The sequence below is a fragment of the Hippichthys cyanospilos genome, chromosome 19 (assembly GCF_059441005.1).
Source record: "Hippichthys cyanospilos isolate Australia breed blue-spotted pipefish chromosome 19, RoL_Hcya_1.0, whole genome shotgun sequence".
In the NCBI taxonomy this organism is placed as follows: Eukaryota; Metazoa; Chordata; class Actinopteri; order Syngnathiformes; family Syngnathidae; genus Hippichthys; species Hippichthys cyanospilos.
This window is the reverse complement of record NC_142387.1, coordinates 7372212-7390717: the sequence shown is the minus strand read 5'-3', so window position 1 is coordinate 7390717 and position 18506 is coordinate 7372212. Positions and strand designations below refer to the sequence as shown.

The following is an 18506-nucleotide window of genomic DNA, read 5'->3' as shown; positions in this document are numbered from 1 at the left end:
GTAATTAAAAAAAGATAGATATCTAACTGAGGTTGGGTATATATTTTTGTTTCGTCATTGTTTGTTTGACCGAAAACAAGGCTTCGGCTCCCCACAGCCCTCACCGGGATAAAACGCATCAAAAAATAGATGGATAGAGTCAAAATTGAGTCTATTTGAGTTCCAAATAAAAATGGAAAGAACCAAGACACACTTATCAAACAGCTACCTTAAAAATGACATTGGCGCAATGTATCCGTAGTTCATCGTTGTCATTGTTGAGGTTTTGGACCAAATCTTTGATAAGGCCCTCTTCTTGAATCGAATCCTTGCAACTTTCCTGTGGCAAAATAAATAAATAAATAAATAATAGCGACGTCACAGATCTATTTTTTACTGGACTGGCAGTGAATAAATGAACCGCTACCCCAAAAATCATCTTGTGGTCAAAATTGAAGGTAAGTTGTCACCTCATCGGCACAGTTCTGCAGGATTCCCACCACTGGGATAAGTATGTTCATCTGTTGAGATTTGAGCAGGCGTCCAAGTAGAGGGATGCCGCCAGCTTTATGGATGGCCTCTTTGTTTTTAGGACTTTTGCTACAGCTCCAGAGTGCTAAAACCCCAAAGCGGGCCACCTCAACATCCTTTTCCAGTTTTGGATCCACATTTGCTAAATCGGGGGCACAGTCCAGCAACTTCACCTGATCAGAGATACAATTTTAAAAAAAAACAAGGATTTTAGTATTACATCTGAAAAGTTCATGACCATCATTCATTTTCAATCTATAGTTCCTAATGAAAGAAAGCAGACAGGCTATCACTGTCCGGTTCAAAGGTGGTCTTGTAGCACAGCGTGAAATTAATCCAGCGGTTTGATTGACTCGCACATTAGAACATCTGATTTTGGGTCTGAGGAAAATATACAACAGTGTAGCGCCTTTAATCACAAGGCGCTCTGTCAACAAACATGAATGCAGGTCAAAGGATGTAAAAAAAAAAAAGGGGGGGGGGGGGGGGCATTCTATCTGATTAGCTTCAGAGACCACTCTGGTGTTTGTACAAGACAGGGTGCAGAAAGGCCAGGTGAACCACTATCTTTTAAATTATTGTAATCCAAAGGCTTTTTTTTATGCCGTATCACAATGCATTGTGGCAGCAGATTTAAAAAAAAAAAAGAAATCCGCTAAATTATGGTAAATATATTAAAACTCAATCACTACCACTGACGGATACAGACATCAAGGATCTGGTTTACAAGGCTATCATTTATAGTTATACAAGTCAAAAATCAGTTTGAATTGGGCTGGCAGTGAATGAGTTAATGTTAAATTATCTACCACTATCTGGGGTGTCAAACATATAGCCTACGGGCCAGAACCGGCCTGAACTCATTAGTCCACTGTCCATAATCCATACACAATATTTTATTTTTACTTTTACAAGCAACACCAAGCTGAGCAACAGAATTCACAAGTCACCACTTGTCACGCTTCTTCAAAATAGCTTGCTGATTGCTTCAATGACAAACTGGAGCACTTTATTAGCGTTCAAGTTAGCATTAGCATTGAGCTCTGTCTCAGCACAGGTAAAATACTTGACTGCCCCAAAGAAATTAACAAAGGGCGGGAGGGTCCCCATTATAAACAATCTTGGGTTTTTTTTGTGTGTTTTTTTTTTTTTTTACTCTTTACTCTCTTTACTACTTTACTATTTATCAAATGCTCAGCAATTGGCACACAGAGATTCTGTATTTGACATGACGACATGAACTCGTGATTTTAACTTCTCCTCTCATGTATGTCATTATGTGACGGCTGCCCAGTGTTGAAAATGAGATACTAAAGCACCTTCTCCTCTTGTTAAATTTCTTTGCACTTCACTGTACTCCTTGAAAAGAAGTTGTACAACTACATATTTTGATTGGCGCATTTTCCCTCCATCAAAGTAAATAAATTCATAAATGTTTTTGTTCATCTTATGTGCTCTATAATGTATTGTATGAGCCAATTGAAAAATATTATAGAAAATTTCTATTAATGTCATGCAATTTAAGGAAAAATCTTATGTTGGAATATATAGGTGAACAAAATTGAGACTGGGCTGAGACCCGGCATGCATAAATTTCACAAGCCCGGCCCATTTGAGAATATATTTCCCTCCACGTGGCCACTGAGAAGAACCCCTCTGATCTACATAGCTATTATTGGACAAGTACTTACTAGTTTACTAATCCCATTGTACTTTCGCACAGTTCTCCTCGCCCTGCGGAAGGTGGTAAGATTAGCAAGGGTCTCAGCAGCTAAGGCCTTTACATCTTTATTTCGTGAATCCAGGACGTTGACGATGCTCCGCAAGCCTCCGTTGTCAACGATGACCCGGCGGGTTTGGGCATTGTGGGTGACATCTCTGAGGATTCGCAGAGATCCAAGCTAATCAAAGCACAAAACAATTTTTAAAGGAAAAAAATGAAAGCAATTTAGGAAGGACTGACATTTGTAGAAGATATACTGAAGGATGATGACTTCAAACGTGTGGGTGCTTCCAATTAGCTAAAACTATAGGCTGGCAAAACTAATAACACACAAGTAGCATGATGTCACCACGCAACCGTCCACTGGAGCTCTCATGTCATAACACAATAATAAATAATGTTATTTTTACTCCTAATAATACAAGTGCTTTTGAAAATTAATAGTATACTGTATGTAACCAATTACGTAGATGGATCTACTGTTAGCGTTTAGCCCTATTTCTTGCACCTTATTTCTTATGTCATGCAATGTATTGGAAGAGATTTCTCACAAAGTTGGTGAAACAAATACATTTGTGATTATCACATGTATTTGATTTCATGATTTTAATGATTGTCTTTTACAGACCTACAAAAATATTTTTGAACCACTCTCTGAAAAACAAGTGAACATGTATATGGATTTGAAAACGCCAAAAGTTGCATTTTTTTCTGAATCTAGAAAATTTGACATTTTCAGACAAATCTCTCACCATAGTGATGTACTGATACTACATTCACAATCAACCATTCAACTGTGATTGACGACGCATTGAACTACCTGGTTTAAAACCTAGATATTATACAATCATAAACACACACACACACACACAATACAAATTTGCACAAAATATTGTCCCTCAGAGATGAAATGACTCACTTGGAGATTGACTTCCTCTAAATGTAGAATGTTTGTGAGGACTTTGAGGCCACCTGAGTCCTGCATGGCCCAATGATACGTCTCATGCGTCAGGTCGTAGTCCATCAAGGCGTAGAGAGTCAGCAAAGTGGCTGTCTGGTCGCCTGCCTGGAATTATAATCCCCATCAGTATTGATCACTCAAAAGCTGCTTCCTATTTCTTCATAGGCTTCTCACAGACGAGCACCTGTAAAAGCAATGTCAACCTTTGTTTAACTCAGTGGTTTTGCTTTTGGAGAGAATTACTTGGTTGAGTCAGATTCCCACAGTTACATGGCGATGCAAGGTGGCTATATTTTAGCGTCACTAAACTGTATTGTTTTAAGAAGCTGAAAATATTGGTCGCTGGATGTTACTAAATATGAATTTGGAGATAACAGTATGGTCTTGAACTTCCAAATACAGTCTCAGAAGGATGCAGCCCCTGAAATTGGACACAGCTAAACTTAAAATCAAAAGAAAACATTGCCAACAAATGACATCCTTAGAGAATTCCTCACATTACCTTCTGTCTCTAGTATCCCCCATAACAACCCCAGCTAAAATGTTTTAATGGCACAGCCTGTTCGCTATTTAGCGATGTGGCGGGAGCTGATGGAAATAAAAATTATTTGCTAACACAGGGCTGTGCTCTGACTTCAGTGCCAAGACCAGAAGCCATTAGGTACTGGTCCAAGAAAGAAAGAACACTATTAGCATTCAACCCCCCAAAACTAATGTGGATTTGGCATTTCAAATGATAAATATGTTTTGACAGTACAAACACTCTCATTTATTTTAAAACTCAAGCGAACACCAACATTTTACCTATGACAGTAAGTCAAAGGTGGACTGCAAGAACAAGAGCTTTTTCTTCCAATTGATTACAAATTAAAATAACTCAGGATTTAATTCTGTTGACGAGACAGTTCACTATTTTTTGTCTTTCTTCAAACTTCAAGCTTTTGATATTCTCCTTGCACTGTGATCATCATACTCCAATTAAAACTCTCGTCTTCAAAAAAACAACACATGTAGCAACCTTGAAATGTTGCTTCAAATATTTGTTGACATAATACCAATATAGCAATAGACTCTTCCATAATCGTCACTGACTTCAAATACTGAATTTTGCCATGTAAACATTGGCAGGCGTAATCATGCATGCATGTGGTTTAAAAAAAAAAGGTGCATTAAACAAAAAAACAGAACATACGATTGTAACTTTAAGTATTAAACTTCCTGTAATACAAACATCTGTCCATAATGCAGCAGGATAAAGATATCCCTAAAATAAAACAGATATTTAACTTGGCTCTTGCTAGGTTTCAGCGTCTGATGGTAATGATATTATAAAAATGAGTACTGGACAAAGCCCATAAATAACTGCCTGGTGCGGTTTGAAGACAGATAGATAGCTGGGATGTGTTGCTTCCTGCTGCGTAGAAGCTTGTTGACACAAGAACACACACACACACACAGCTCAAAAGCCTGCACACCAAAATACAGAGGAAAAGTATAAAATACATAAAACCCACAAAGGTTTTTTTCATTCTTTTTTTCTCCTTGACTGAATTCACTTCTTTCATATCATTTACAACTAAGTGACTGAATGAGTATTTCATCTCAGTATATTACACATATTTGCTCAGATACTATAATATACTCTACAGAAACTACATTTGGCATACCTATATATATTTGGCATACCTTTTATTAGTATTATGGTGCATTCATCATTTCTTAATTTACTGTGTTTTACACACACACACACACACACACACACACACATATATATATATACACACACACATATATATATATACACACATATATATATATATATATATATATATATATATATATATATATATATATATATATATATATATATATATATATATATATATATATATATATATATATATATACGTACGCTTGTTACAATCTGAATCAAATCACGTAGTTGATTCACAGTAGAACTGTTTTCCATGCCTTAAAAGGCAAACATTAAGACTCCCGTTTGCCTTATCCCAACATTTGACATCATTTTCCAGATCCCCATCTGTGAATCAGCGATGTCATGTTGAGTTTTGCATGTTGTTATTGTTGATTAATTAATTACAAGATTTAGATTTTATGTTACACTGATTGCATTCTATCAAAGCATAAAGTAAATTGACCTGTAAAGATTGTTTTCTTTTTATTTACGTCTTGTGCAGTATTTTGTCAAACCCTTTGATCCTTACATCAAAGGCATATCACATCAAATGGAAAACATTATAAACACACACTAGGGAGCTGAAATTTCATCCAGACAGTGGCAACATGTCACATAGTTGTCACCCAACCAAGAGTGTGCCTTCAATTGTCTAAAATACTGCAAGAATGATATGAAAGAAAATGACCCAAAAATGACATTACAAGAGCTCGAGGCTTAGGTGACGACCGTGTCTCACCTGTTTTCTAAATTTTGGTCAAGTGATCTTTGTGAACTGAGCTGTGAATAGCCGTTACCTGAAACTTGAGCACATGTGATGTACATTATATACATGCAAAAATAATTAACATTAAAATACTTGATAAATAATGTAGTTATTAAATTGAATGTGTGAAAGCAATGTTATTCCACACCATTATCATTGTACAACTGTGTACAACTTTTGTTTTCTTAACATTATACCTGATGAGACAGTTGTACAAAACACATAGAGTCATGTTTACTATTAAAGACAGTTTAGGTTGTGAATTGTAAATTAGCTTTAGTAATCAAGTTCTCAGAAGTCAAATACGTAGTTTCAGTGTGTATATATGACATTAATTTAAAAAAAAGAGGTTTCAAAACTATATCCTGACAATACAAAATGCATGAGGTCTTTGTATACTCTCCATAATAAGCAAAACATAGAATCCACTGATTGAGGATGAGCAACATCTGAAATCAAGTAGTGTAAAGGATTCTGAGCCAGTCTGGATAACCCGCGTTTTGTCTCTTTTCCTTTCCCTTCCTCTCTGACACATTAATATTCACCATATGTCCTGTCAGACTTGTCACAGGCGCGCTTCATTTTTATACTTTTGTGGTGTGGGCAAACACTCCGTACAGCTGGTGCCGTCCGACAGCTCTTTCCCCTTTGCCTTGGCTCGCAAAAGCAACCAAACAGGCCTGTCTCACAAAGCAGGAATCCGCCAGTACAGCCAACCACTTCAATCTGAAAGAAGCGTCGCCTTTAATCTAAACGTCATCATTTTTTCTTCATCAGTAGCTTGAGGTGACTGAGACAGGTCGGATTATAGGAAAGGATGTTCACTTTTTATAATATAGCAATGGGTTCAAATGCAGCATTGTGGCTGCATGTGATTCACGAATGATTCACTAACTTGGACCAGCAAAACACAAAATGTTCCCCTTAAGTGGGGGGGTGACAGGGGGTGAGACAGAAAATGGGTGGCCGTTGCCACCACAGGCCACAATATAGCTCTGCCCCTGTGTGGTGTGACATTCCCTTACCCCAGTGCTACTCAAATAGTGGGGTGGCCTCCCTTGGGGGGTGCGAGGTGATGCCATGGGGGGGGACGGATGACCCCAGGGAAGAGGCTTTGTTTTTGTCATGTGAAGTGTTTGAAATAAAATATGGATTTTCATCAATTCTTTTGATGCGTTTTGTTCTTTTTTTCTGCTTTAGACTAAGTTGTAACCCGTATATAAACACTTTAAAAAAAATAATAAAAGATAAAATAAAAGTTGTTCAAAGTTATATTGGTTCTTATATGCTTTTTTTGTTCAAAGCAATAATGTTAAAAAGGATACAGGTTCAGGTAATTATACAATATTAATAGATAATCTTATTTATAGTCAGCGCATTGAGAATTTTTTTATAATAATAATTGAGAAGCACTGCCTTACCCTGAGGTACTTGACCAGTTTTTGAATCTGCCAGTAGTCCGAGGGATAATCTGTGTTGCGTTGACGGCGCGGGCCATTCTCTTCTTCTTCATAACTCTGATCACTCCCAGATGATGTCTCGCTGAAAACCTCCCCTTGTAATTGGGACTTACTAAAAAAAAAAAATAGAAAAAAAAGAAAAGAAAATATGACCTCTCGAGACCAAATGGTGAGGGTTTCTCACAATTTTAGCAGAAGTAAAATATATATGGAGTGAATATCGATGGGGGTATTATCATGCATATACGGCCATACATCCAAACAGAATGAGATGACGTTTTTCAAATTGATCAAGCCTTTACGATAGACTGATACACTCTACAGAAACAGAAGAGCCATGAAAATACCAACCTAACTTTTTGGGTTATTCATTTAACGCAAAACATTGGGTCAAATGATTAACCGAAAAGGGGTTGTTTAATGCAATTTAAAACAAGTTGGGTTAAAAACAACCCAATTATGCATCAAAACTGAGCGGCCTAATATTTGGGTCAATTTAACCCAAATCTCTGCGGTTTTAACAACCCCAAATCATTTTTGGTCATTTCAAGAAAACCTCATAAATGGGAGTTGTTTTACATTAAATAATAGATAAAGTTGAGTCAAGATGAACCAGGTACTTTTTTGACCACCTACAATTGGGTTATTTGTGAGCAAATTGTTTTTAGACTGTGGGGTTACTCAAATAAATGCTAAGGGGTTCCATGGGATATTCATTTCGACCCAATTTTAATAACCTATATACAAACCAAAAATGTTTTTCTGTGCACTCTGCTGTTCCGAAATGTTTTGTAATCAAAATATGTAATCAAGGTTTAGGAGTCAGCAAGAATAAAATGTTCATTTTTGCCTTGCATAGACTCATTGCACACTTGTTACTCGTGAAACCCAAAAGGACACTCACAGTTTCATTGAGGACAATTGATCGGCAAAAGAGGACTCCGAGAAATGTGACATATTCCTGCTCTTGTCCTTCTGTGAATCATCAGGTTCAGGAGTCTTTTCTTCTTCGCTGTTCAGACAGAATATAAAGATTTGTTATTCCCAAGTGTGATATGAATGCATCATAGTACATTTAAAATAGATTCAACTTGGTATTCATGCCATATTTTTAAGCAGTAGGTGATCCAGCGTTGCTATGGGAATGTCTGCGAGTACTAATTTCATTTTTTGAAGCCAGCGTACCATCAAAATATTTTCAACTCTATTATTAAGAGATCAGAGTGTTTCTTTAAAAAAAACATTTCCTTTCTTCAGGTCATATCTTTAATTGAGCAGAAGGGCTTTCCAGGCTTTTACTGCATTTATTAATCTTGATGATTATTTTGACTAGCCCTTAAACCATATATGGGAAGTAAACACAGCATGAACAGACTCAAGCATCTCTTCTAACAACAGAAACAAACAAATTATCACAAGGGCAATTCCAATTATGAACACAACTTGTGACAAACAGATATCCTACCGTTGAGGCGTAGCACTCTTGTTGATTCTTTTTAGTGACAGTTGCGTTTGAGCATCAACAACTTTGGGTCCTTGTTCAGTATTCTTGTCAATTGATGAAAAAAAACAAAACAAAAACAAGTCAAACACATTTGTTTTTATTTTTTTCCCACATTTTTTATTATTATTTTTTTTACAACAAAATGCATTTCAAGTTAGTCCTTTGGAAAATGTTTATTTCTAACACATGTGTAACAAGGCAGTGGCCTTATTCCACTTCAATAAAAAGAGAATGTATTTTTTTTTGCCATAGATCCGGTCCATGATTTCTCTGTGACCTGACTTGCACAAACATATAGCAACGTAAAATGACCGTTGGTAGTTTCGTGCTCAGTTCTCACAACAGTGAGAAAGCAGAAAAACCCCATGTAACTACAAAAATTCAAATGTTCAATGAGGCAAATGTTCGAACCGTTTGAGCATAATTTTGTGTTGTCGGTTTTAAAATATTATGGTGTTTTGCAGACTTTCAAGTATTTTAGTTGGAATAATTCAGTGATTTTTAGAGACTGATCGATAATAGATTTTTTTAGGCAGATTTTTGCTGATTTTTGTTTTTTGTTTCCTCCCAATGCATTCAATAAGTGTCAATTATATATGGATTTTTACTATTCATTGGTTGACCTGGTTCCTAATCCTCGCAAATTGTAGGGTGCATCCATCAATAGATTGATAACTACTTTGATTCCCGGAATGCATTGTGTGGCACAAATAACTCATTCAATCTCAAAGACACATTTATGTTTTGTTTAAGATTGCAGACAATCAGTAAAATTTTATTTTTTTAAATGCATAAAAGAAAGTCTAAAAGTAGCAAATTTAAAATAATTAAGTACTAATGTACTTAAGTAATCCATTACTTTGGGTATTAAACATAATATGGTGATTAATTTTTGGTGGTAAAGTAATTCATTACTTTATGTTTATGATATATTTAAGGATGAGGATTATGGTATGGAATGACGTGTTATAAATAATGGCACAAGTGCAACTGGTTAGAGCGCCCAAAAGTAAAAAGTTAAAATAATCAGCAGATAGGAGCCATTCTACCACAATCTGCCATTAATGATTAATCAGTTGAGCCCTAGTTATTTTTTCTTAGTTGTTGAAGGAAATTTCTATGATATCGTTTCAGTACACTTTTACACCAAATACAGGGACTGGTTTGGCTTACACAAGAGTCAAGGCTCTATGTCATAGTTTTTCCATAATTACTTTTTGGTTAAGTTTAGAGGGTCTATATTTATTAAAAAAAAAAAAAAAAAAACTTTAAAACCACATGTATGGATGCCAATAAGACACATGCGAATTGTAGAATAGTTTGCAGGCTGCAGAGTTTTAATCACAGACACCTGCCTTGCAGAAATAGCTCAGGCTGTCACTGGTTGTTAGGGGCTTAACATTTTAAAAGGCTGAGGAAAAAATTAAGATGTATTTCAGCAAGAATACGTCCACGTACGAGTTGGAGCCAAGCATGCTCAATCACTTTTCCAAAGACTTGTTTTTGCTTAAACATAAAGTGACCGGCTATTGGAAATATTCAAGTCAATCCAAGCGACCACAGACCCACAGTCTGACTTTATTCAAACTAATTGACCTTTTTTAATTCCATTATACGTGTAATGGACGACGTCCATGCGCGCTCACAGAAGGAAACACTCAAATTTCTTTGACAAGCCTCAATAAAAAGCACCATTACCAGTAATGTACTGCAAATAAACCAACACAAGAAGACCAAAGGCGTTAAACCCATAAATTATTAGCAGGTGAGCTTTAGTCATTGACACTTTTTGTCTTTTTACACTGTATGTTTTATGGTACTTGATCACAATTACTGATGCAAATTCAGCATGATAGTAAATCGTAGGGTCCTGACAGACTTTAACTGAAAACAACTGTCAGTGTCTTTCCTACCACAGATTCCAGCATACAACAGTTGGTATTAATTTGGGGATTTTTTTTTTCTTCTTTTTGCAAATACACAGCATGCCCAATTTCCAATCTTGCTGAGATGTCAAAATGAATCCAAAACATTAACTGTAGAAGGAAAGTCTGTTTCCTCCTTTCCTGCTTTGTTCATTTACAATCAAGACATCTAATGTATCTGTCTGTCTGTCTGTCTTCCACTCCACTTTGTTGGACCAGATTTGCCAATCGATATAATTTAATGCAAATCTGAATTAAATTACACGTGGTTTGCATCACAACCATTGGCTGGCAACCAATCCAGAATGACTTGCTCTAGAAAGGTGTGTACCAAAAATACAGACAAAACATAGCCCTTAGTGCACCGTATTAAGTATAACATAAGAAGTATTAACCATCAACGTAATACTAGACTAGGGCTGTCACTACAAAATATTTTATAATTGATTACTCTGTTGATTATTCAGTCGAATCATCGAATAATTGGATACCACTTGATTTTGCATAAAAGTGTATTGAAAACCGTTTTATTTTTTCAAAGTATACTGTATATGTATGTAAAATATGCAAACATGCATCTTTGTCTTTCAATGACTGTGTTTGCAAAAGTTAGCAGGTAAGCTGTCAGAAAGAAAATGAAACAACGTTAAATTAAATTAATTTTTTTATGCTTTAAAAAATGTGTTAAACATATATAGTATATATTTCCATATATATATATGCACATATACATATTGATAAACAAATATGTTATTTGTTTGTTTGAATCCGTATTTTTGTTATTGTTTTCATGGTGGTAAGTCATTTCATGTTCCAATTAATTTGCTCTTAATTTGAAAAGAAAACTATTGTTCTTGTCACCAATGTCCATCTATACTCAGGCTGACGTGGGTAGTGAAATTTTTTGAGTTGTATTAAAAAGCAATCAATTAAATTTGCTGGGATCTGCAGAAACCTTTATGTTCCTGATTTGAGAACAGTTGAGTTGAACAAATTATGAATTCCCCAGATTAAAGTCAAGTTATACATTGTTCATCTTTAGCTACCCTTAAGAATCAAAGAATCACCCTGATTCCTGAATTGCTTTTCCAATTGTTACAATACTGTAGAAAGCGAGACTGCACACACAGTTGGCACACTTCAGTGGTGAAGAGCTTTGTGATGATGGCACATTTTCCAACAAAACTTAGCATAAGTTAAGAAGAAAAAAAAAACTCAAATGACTCACAGATTTTTGAGCTGGTGTTGAATATTGAGACAATTTGTTATATCGTCAAATTAGTAAAACAGGAAGCAGAAGTACAGAATAAATCACGCAGATTTGAATGTCTGGAAGCTTGCCTTATTGTGCGCTGTGTGAAGCTGTTTGATGTTGGATCAAATATACTTCAACAAACTGACAAGCAGACACTAGCTCACCAGTGTAGTCCAGAGCAGACACTAATTACGCAATGTGACCTGTTTATACAGTACTGTACAAGTCAGTCAAAAAGCATCCGCAAGCAAATTTTTGCGCTATAGTGGGCTTTTAGATCAATAAAAAATAATAAATAAACAAATCAAAATATAAATAAGTTTAAGGAGAACAACAATATAAATAACAATGTAAATACAACCAGATCAGGTGAAGCATTGTACTGGCAATCAAGATTGTTCAAGGTTGTTTTTCTTGAGCAAGAACCTGCGCTTTAGTCAAGGTAGAGACACTCATGAACAGTTCCAAATACCAGAAGTTTTGGCTCACAATCTTCAGATGTCTGCTAGAAAGCTGAAGCTAAAAGGTATTTTACTTTTGAGAAAGACAAAGACCCGAAGCATTAAAAAAAAGAATGCTTTTACCAGAAGAAACAAAGAGAGTTCTTTCTCTAATAAAGTATCTGTTTTGATATTTTTTTTATTAGATTACTTTAAATGAGCTCCAACACTCATTCACAGCCAATCATACATATGGCCATCAAAGATCTATTTTAGTTGAGCAAGAACCTTTTTGTTTGTTTATTTTTGTTTTCACCATTGGCTAGCAACCAGCCCAGGAAATATAATTCACTTAATCAGCTAGGATATACAGTTCCACAGTTTATCATAAGAGTAAGTAAGTAGTAACATATTTAACTTTTTTTTGTTTGTTTGTTTGCTTTGTCACAAAAAATAACAGTTTACATGTTTATATGAGCTCAACTCATTTCCTGCCAATAACGGCCATAAATTTGAATGATACATTTTAGTTGAGCTAGATTTTTGTTATTTGATTTTTGTTTTTCTTTCCACTGGCCTCCAACCAATCTAGGAAAAAGACTGCTCTCGATTAGCTAGGATATATAGTGTTCCCTGATTTATCACATGAGTTACATTCCCAAAAATACCCGCAGTAACCGAAATCTGCAAAGTAGACCTTGAACGTTTTTTTTTCCCGATTCACTTTTTTTTTTCAAGTTTTTTTTGTTAATAAAACAAACATGAATCAATATTATTTTTTTTTTGTCTAGGCTGACTTAGGAGCAAAAAATATTAAGAAAAACAAAAAGGTAAACCTGCAGTAGATATGGTCATAAATGAAAATTCAAGTCGTAGAGGTTACATTTTTCTTAATGACTAAATTTGATATTTTTTTGACAATCCATTCATCTATTTTCTCAAACAATTGTCCTCACAAGGGATGCAGCCTTGCTGGTGCTTATCCCAGCCGACTTTGAGCAGCAGACTGGGTACACCCAAAACTGATTGCTAGCGAATTGCAGGGCACAGAGAGACAAACGACCATTCACACTCACAAACACACCTAAGGGCAATTTGAAGTGTCCAATGTACCTAGCATGCATGATTTTGGGAGCGTGAAAGGAAAACCGGAGTACCCGGAGAACAACCAAATAGGCAGGGGGAGAACATGCAAACACCACAAGACCAGAATCAAACCCACGACCTTCGAATGTGAGAGGGATGTGCTAACCAGTCTTCCACTGTGCTGCCCTATTTTTTGACTAGTCTGACTTAAAAGGAAGAGAAATAGAATTTAAAAAAAACTGTCTAAACCTCCAATAGAAAACATTATGGTCATAAATGAAAATTTGCAATGGAATGCCGCAATAACCAAGCCGCGGTATAGTGTGGGAACACTACTACGCTACTGCTCGTCTGATATTCTAACAAGGCAGTGTTCAACTACAGGCCAATAGCTTTAAAAAGATTTTCCACTGTACCTGTAAGCTCTGAGCAAAGATTTGCGATTTGCTCCTCAGCAGACTAATCAGGTTCTTGAACACGTCACTGGTTCGCTCATAGGAATGCTCGTCTCCCTCACGTTTGACACCCTGCGTGAGCACATAGTATAAAACACTTTCATTAATTCTGCAAACCACAATCCTAATGTGACCCACATGCCAGTTTGGGAGTAGCACAGAGGCCAAGAAAGCTGAGAGAATCTCCAGGCAGCCTCCAAAGGGAAGTGTAAAGCCATGTTAACCGCTAAATTAGGTTTAAGACACTACCGTATTTTGAGGTTTCATTTGCATCAATGTCACCCGGTCGGTGCCAAGCTGTAGTTTCAACACCCCCGCCCATCCACTTTGGCTGAAATATTTCCAGGTGAAGAAACAGAGACAGGAAACCTCTGGCTTGTCAGCAACGTCAGTGAAAGAGTCTACGTTGCAGCAAGCGTGCAAATTGACTTTTAAAATGATTGAAAACAGATTTGAAGGGAGCCAATGTTTAGTGTATGAGATCCTTTCAGTTTCCTGATAGTACTCTAAAATGACCTAGTCTGAATAAAATAAGCCTATCTTGTCTAAGACAAAACTGGTCCAAAAAAAAAAAAAAATCTTGACAGATATAGACTGTCTAATGACCCAGTAAAGGGGTGGAAGTCAACCTTTATACCCAACGTTTATAAAAATACTGGAAAAAATATAACTTCGCTATTGTGGCTTTACACACACTGGAAATGTGCACACTATTATACAACATCTTATGTAGTTTCATGAAAAGACTTCTCAGCCAAGCCAATGAGACATACCGATGTTACAACCAATGCGAAGGGCTATAAAGAATGTACCCAACAGTTGCAAATATGCTCAAAAACCTACGTGCTAAACTCTATCAGAATTACAAAAAAAAATATTCAATCTCAGAGACATATTTTTACGTTTTAAGTCCAGATATTCAATTCTAGGGTACTTTTTTTAATTTATTTTTTTTAAGTGCTTCGGTCTAAAAATTGGAGGTACAAAAAGAATGTAGTATTAAAATAATCAATTACTTTAACTAATTGATTTCTTACGGGAATGAATTACTTTAGTAATACTAGTAGTACTTTTTTTTATTTATTTTTTTTTAAGTGCTTCGGTCTAAAAATTGGAGGTACAAAAAGAATGTAGTATTAAAATAATCAATTACTTTAACTACTTGATTTCTTACGGGAATGAATTACTTTAGAAATGAGGTCATTTGTACAAGTAATCGATTGCAATAACAACAATCAATTCCATAAAAAAAACAAAAAAACAATCATTAACATATCATAGTTTTACCCTACGGGATTGTGCAATGGTGACAAGCAGAATGTACTGTATGAGTGGGCGTGTTTGTTCAATGTATTTTAATATGATTTACTATGTTTTTTTTAATTGTACTGACTAGCACTTTTTAAGATTTTGTTGTACATGGTACGTGTTACAATGCCAATAAAAGAACTATTCTATTCTCTTGTCTTTTATTCTATATTGAATTGATCATTAACTTTAGTGTTAAAATAATTTATTATTTCAATAGATCATTCATTTAGTACCAGACAAAATCAGTTAAAAACAAACACACACATATATATATATATATATATATATATATATATATATATATATATATATATATATATGTATGTCTTATGTCTTATGTCTATGTCTTATTTTTCACCCAAATAATATTGGTACACCTGACTTACTATTGGATAGTCCTCCGTCAAAAATGTATCACGGATCTCAACTATGATTCATATTTACAGCTGCTGATTTAAGTCCATCATACTTTCACCACTCACTTACCTTGTTGAGAAAAACTCCAGCACTGCTGCAGGTGACGTAAAGCGTCTCTGTGTCAAAAGTCTCAATCACCAGGTAACACATCTCACCTTCCATTTGTCTCCATAAAGGGGCACGACACCCATTTGCATATTCATAGTCTGAAAGGACGGAGAGAGACAAAAAGTTGCATTAAGACAGCAGCCGACATCTTTTATGATGTGAAACATTCAGTAATTGTGTTGAAGGGACAAACAGATTGATGTTCAGTTTATGCAATATGAATTAAGCAGCTACATCCACCCATTTCAATCCATCTCAACTGTGGACTTTTTGCCACTTGCTGTCCACTAAAAATGACATCACAGTTGCTCAGTTTGCAGGTAACGACCAATCACGGCTCTTCTGTTTTCTGAGTCTGGACATGTGACGTTAGCAAGTTGAACTGTGATTGGTTGTTACATGAGTTCTGCGCAACTGTGATGTGTATAATGTGTTCAGACATGTGTGGGTGCATAAAATGTTAATGTAAAATCATTAATTTGCAAAATTTTTACTTTATTTTAAGCATCCAGACATTCAATACCAGGTTACTTCAGAGATAGGTAGTTGGTTACTTTAGGTACCAAAAGCACACAAGTAATTGATTATTCTAGGTCCTAAAGTAATCAATCGTTTTAGGTAATCAGCACAATAGTAATCAATTACTTTAGACCAGGGGTCACCAACTCCGGTCCTCGAGGGCACCTATCCAGCATTTTTTCAGTGTAACCCTCCTCCACTGCACCTGATTCATAGGATGTGCTCATCAAGAAGCTCTGCAGGAGCACCAAAATGATCATGATAATTTGCATCAGGTGCAGTGGAGGAGGGTTACACTGAAAAAATGCTGGATAGGTGCCCTCGAGGACCGGAGTTGGTGACCCCTGCTTTAGACAATATGTACTAAAGTAATCTACGAATTAAGGTGCTAAATTACTAAAGTAATTATTATTGGTTGCTTTAGCATTTAAAGTAATTGTTTAATTCACTACTTAATACATGAAATAATCTATTCATTTATTTCACACCAGCCATTTTCAGACAGTCCTTTAACCAAGCACTTTGAAAAACAAACCAAAAAAAAAAAAAAAGACATAAATAATAACCAGGGATTGAATGTATCTACTGGTACAAAATGCAAAATAATGTCTTTGGGATTAAATGAGTTGCAAACCAGTGAAATATGGATAAAATTCAAACCTGATGTATATTGAATCGACTTTAACACCGAATCCTCCTCTGAACCGCAACAACTCTGTAAATATTCCACTTCGTTGTCCACAAAAGAGGGATTCATCCGGAACTTTCTGGAAAACAAAAAAATTGGTGTTTCTTTAATAAAAAATTGCAGTTATGTAGTATTTATTTTATTTGAGACAGTGTTGAGACGTAAAAAAGAAGAAACTACTCACTGTGATATTTCTTTGAGGATCTTGCGAACAATCTGTTTATTCAAATCTAGTAGAACACGAAGAAGCTCAAGCTTGGGGTCTGGTGGCTGATCCGCTCCTTGTCCTTTTTCACTTTTTGTAATTTTCTGCATTTCGGAATAGTTTGAACCAAGCATCTTCTTCACAGGCATTCTGTTTTCTGAGCAAAAATTGATAATAACAGCAAGATATAAATGCTGGGATTCAAACCCCATCAAATGGCCGAAGCACTTACCTTCAATGCACGCCTGAACTTCATGCATTCTCTTGCCATTTTCCATATTCATGATATTGGAGAGCTGCTTGAAGTTACGGACAGAAATAATCGGAGGAGAGAGCTCTAACATCGGAAGTCCTTTATCATCTTTTTCAACGGACTCTACTAAGCCTGTCTCGCTAAGGGGACAACACATGCATACATAGTTACATGATTAATGTTCGATTATGAATCTGACAATGAGTTGCAACAATTGACACGATAAAACTAATTCTCAATTGACAAAATATAATGACAGTATCTCTTGCAAAGACACTTAATACAACAGGGTCATGATTAGGCTGACCTGATCTCATAATCTGTTTGAAAGTCGGACGCTTCCAAAGTGCTAGTCCACTGCAGAGGCTCCTCAAAAGTTAGCCCTGCCTCCTGTGGGTGCAGGGAGTTGAAGTCTTCCACAAAGAGCAAGACATCTTTCAGCATCACCTCATTCAGCGGCGAGGCATCCAGTTTGTCTGGTGCCGACCATTTGGCTACCCTGGTCAGTAATGTACCCATTGTGCTGGTGAAAAACACAAATAGTGAATAATAAATAAAAGATTTTAGATTGGATTTGACCAGAAATCACTGATTGATCAAACATATAAGCACAAATTGCATCTTTATGATTGAAATAGTTAAAAAATAACTGCGACTTATTTTGAAAAAAAAACATGAATATGATTAGAGTACATATTGAAAAATACCACAGGAAATATGCCAAACTTGTACTCAGGTTACAGAATTACATCCAAGATAGACTGCCGCTAAATGATGGGCTTTTGGCCCCTTTAATGTAAGAACATACATGATTTCTTAATTACTCATGCAGTCACCAGATTGCAGATTTATACATTTATTTATTATTCCTTGAATATTTTTTGGTCCTGACAGACCTCCATGTGCCCCCTAAATTCCTACATTTCCACTTGCACACAATACTTAACGGTAGGGTCCGCGGGGCTCCGATCTTAAAAATTAAATAAAAAAAGAGAGTGAAGTCATACTATATTACGTCATCAAATGTACTGCACTCGTGATGATTTGTTACCACTTCAGGTGGTTGTATATATGATTAAAACGGAATACTTTTCAAATACATATATAGGGACCCTCAACAAGAACATGTACACTTTCGTTGCTACGATACAACTAAACAAAAACGCAGTGAGAGATACATTAATATCATAATACGGTTCTAATCGCAACTGTTGGCTCGTGCGC

At 35.9% G+C, this 18506-nt stretch overlaps 1 protein-coding gene across 5 annotated transcripts in view; it reads right to left on the bottom strand.

The window, feature by feature from the left end:
- The window catches only part of odad2 (outer dynein arm docking complex subunit 2), a 49905-nt gene that overhangs the window by 23092 nt on the left and 8307 nt on the right, over window positions 1-18506 (bottom strand). For 3 of the 5 annotated variants that reach the window (XM_088402626.1, XM_088402627.1, XM_088402628.1), the window contains 13 exons: window positions 17590-17805; window positions 17262-17422; window positions 17009-17186; window positions 16797-16903; window positions 15579-15715; window positions 13743-13853; window positions 8582-8664; window positions 8021-8128; window positions 7078-7228; window positions 3153-3299; window positions 2202-2411; window positions 450-683; window positions 209-319 (listed from right to left, as the gene is read on the bottom strand). In XM_088402626.1, coding sequence (XP_088258752.1) covers window positions 209-319; window positions 450-683; window positions 2202-2411; window positions 3153-3299; window positions 7078-7228; window positions 8021-8128; window positions 8582-8664; window positions 13743-13853; window positions 15579-15715; window positions 16797-16903; window positions 17009-17186; window positions 17262-17422; window positions 17590-17805 — 1954 coding nt within the window. The remainder of the gene's footprint in view (window positions 1-208; window positions 320-449; window positions 684-2201; window positions 2412-3152; window positions 3300-7077; window positions 7229-8020; window positions 8129-8581; window positions 8665-13742; window positions 13854-15578; window positions 15716-16796; window positions 16904-17008; window positions 17187-17261; window positions 17423-17589; window positions 17806-18506) is intronic. The other 2 variants (XM_088402629.1, XM_088402630.1) reach the window with 1 other exon arrangement.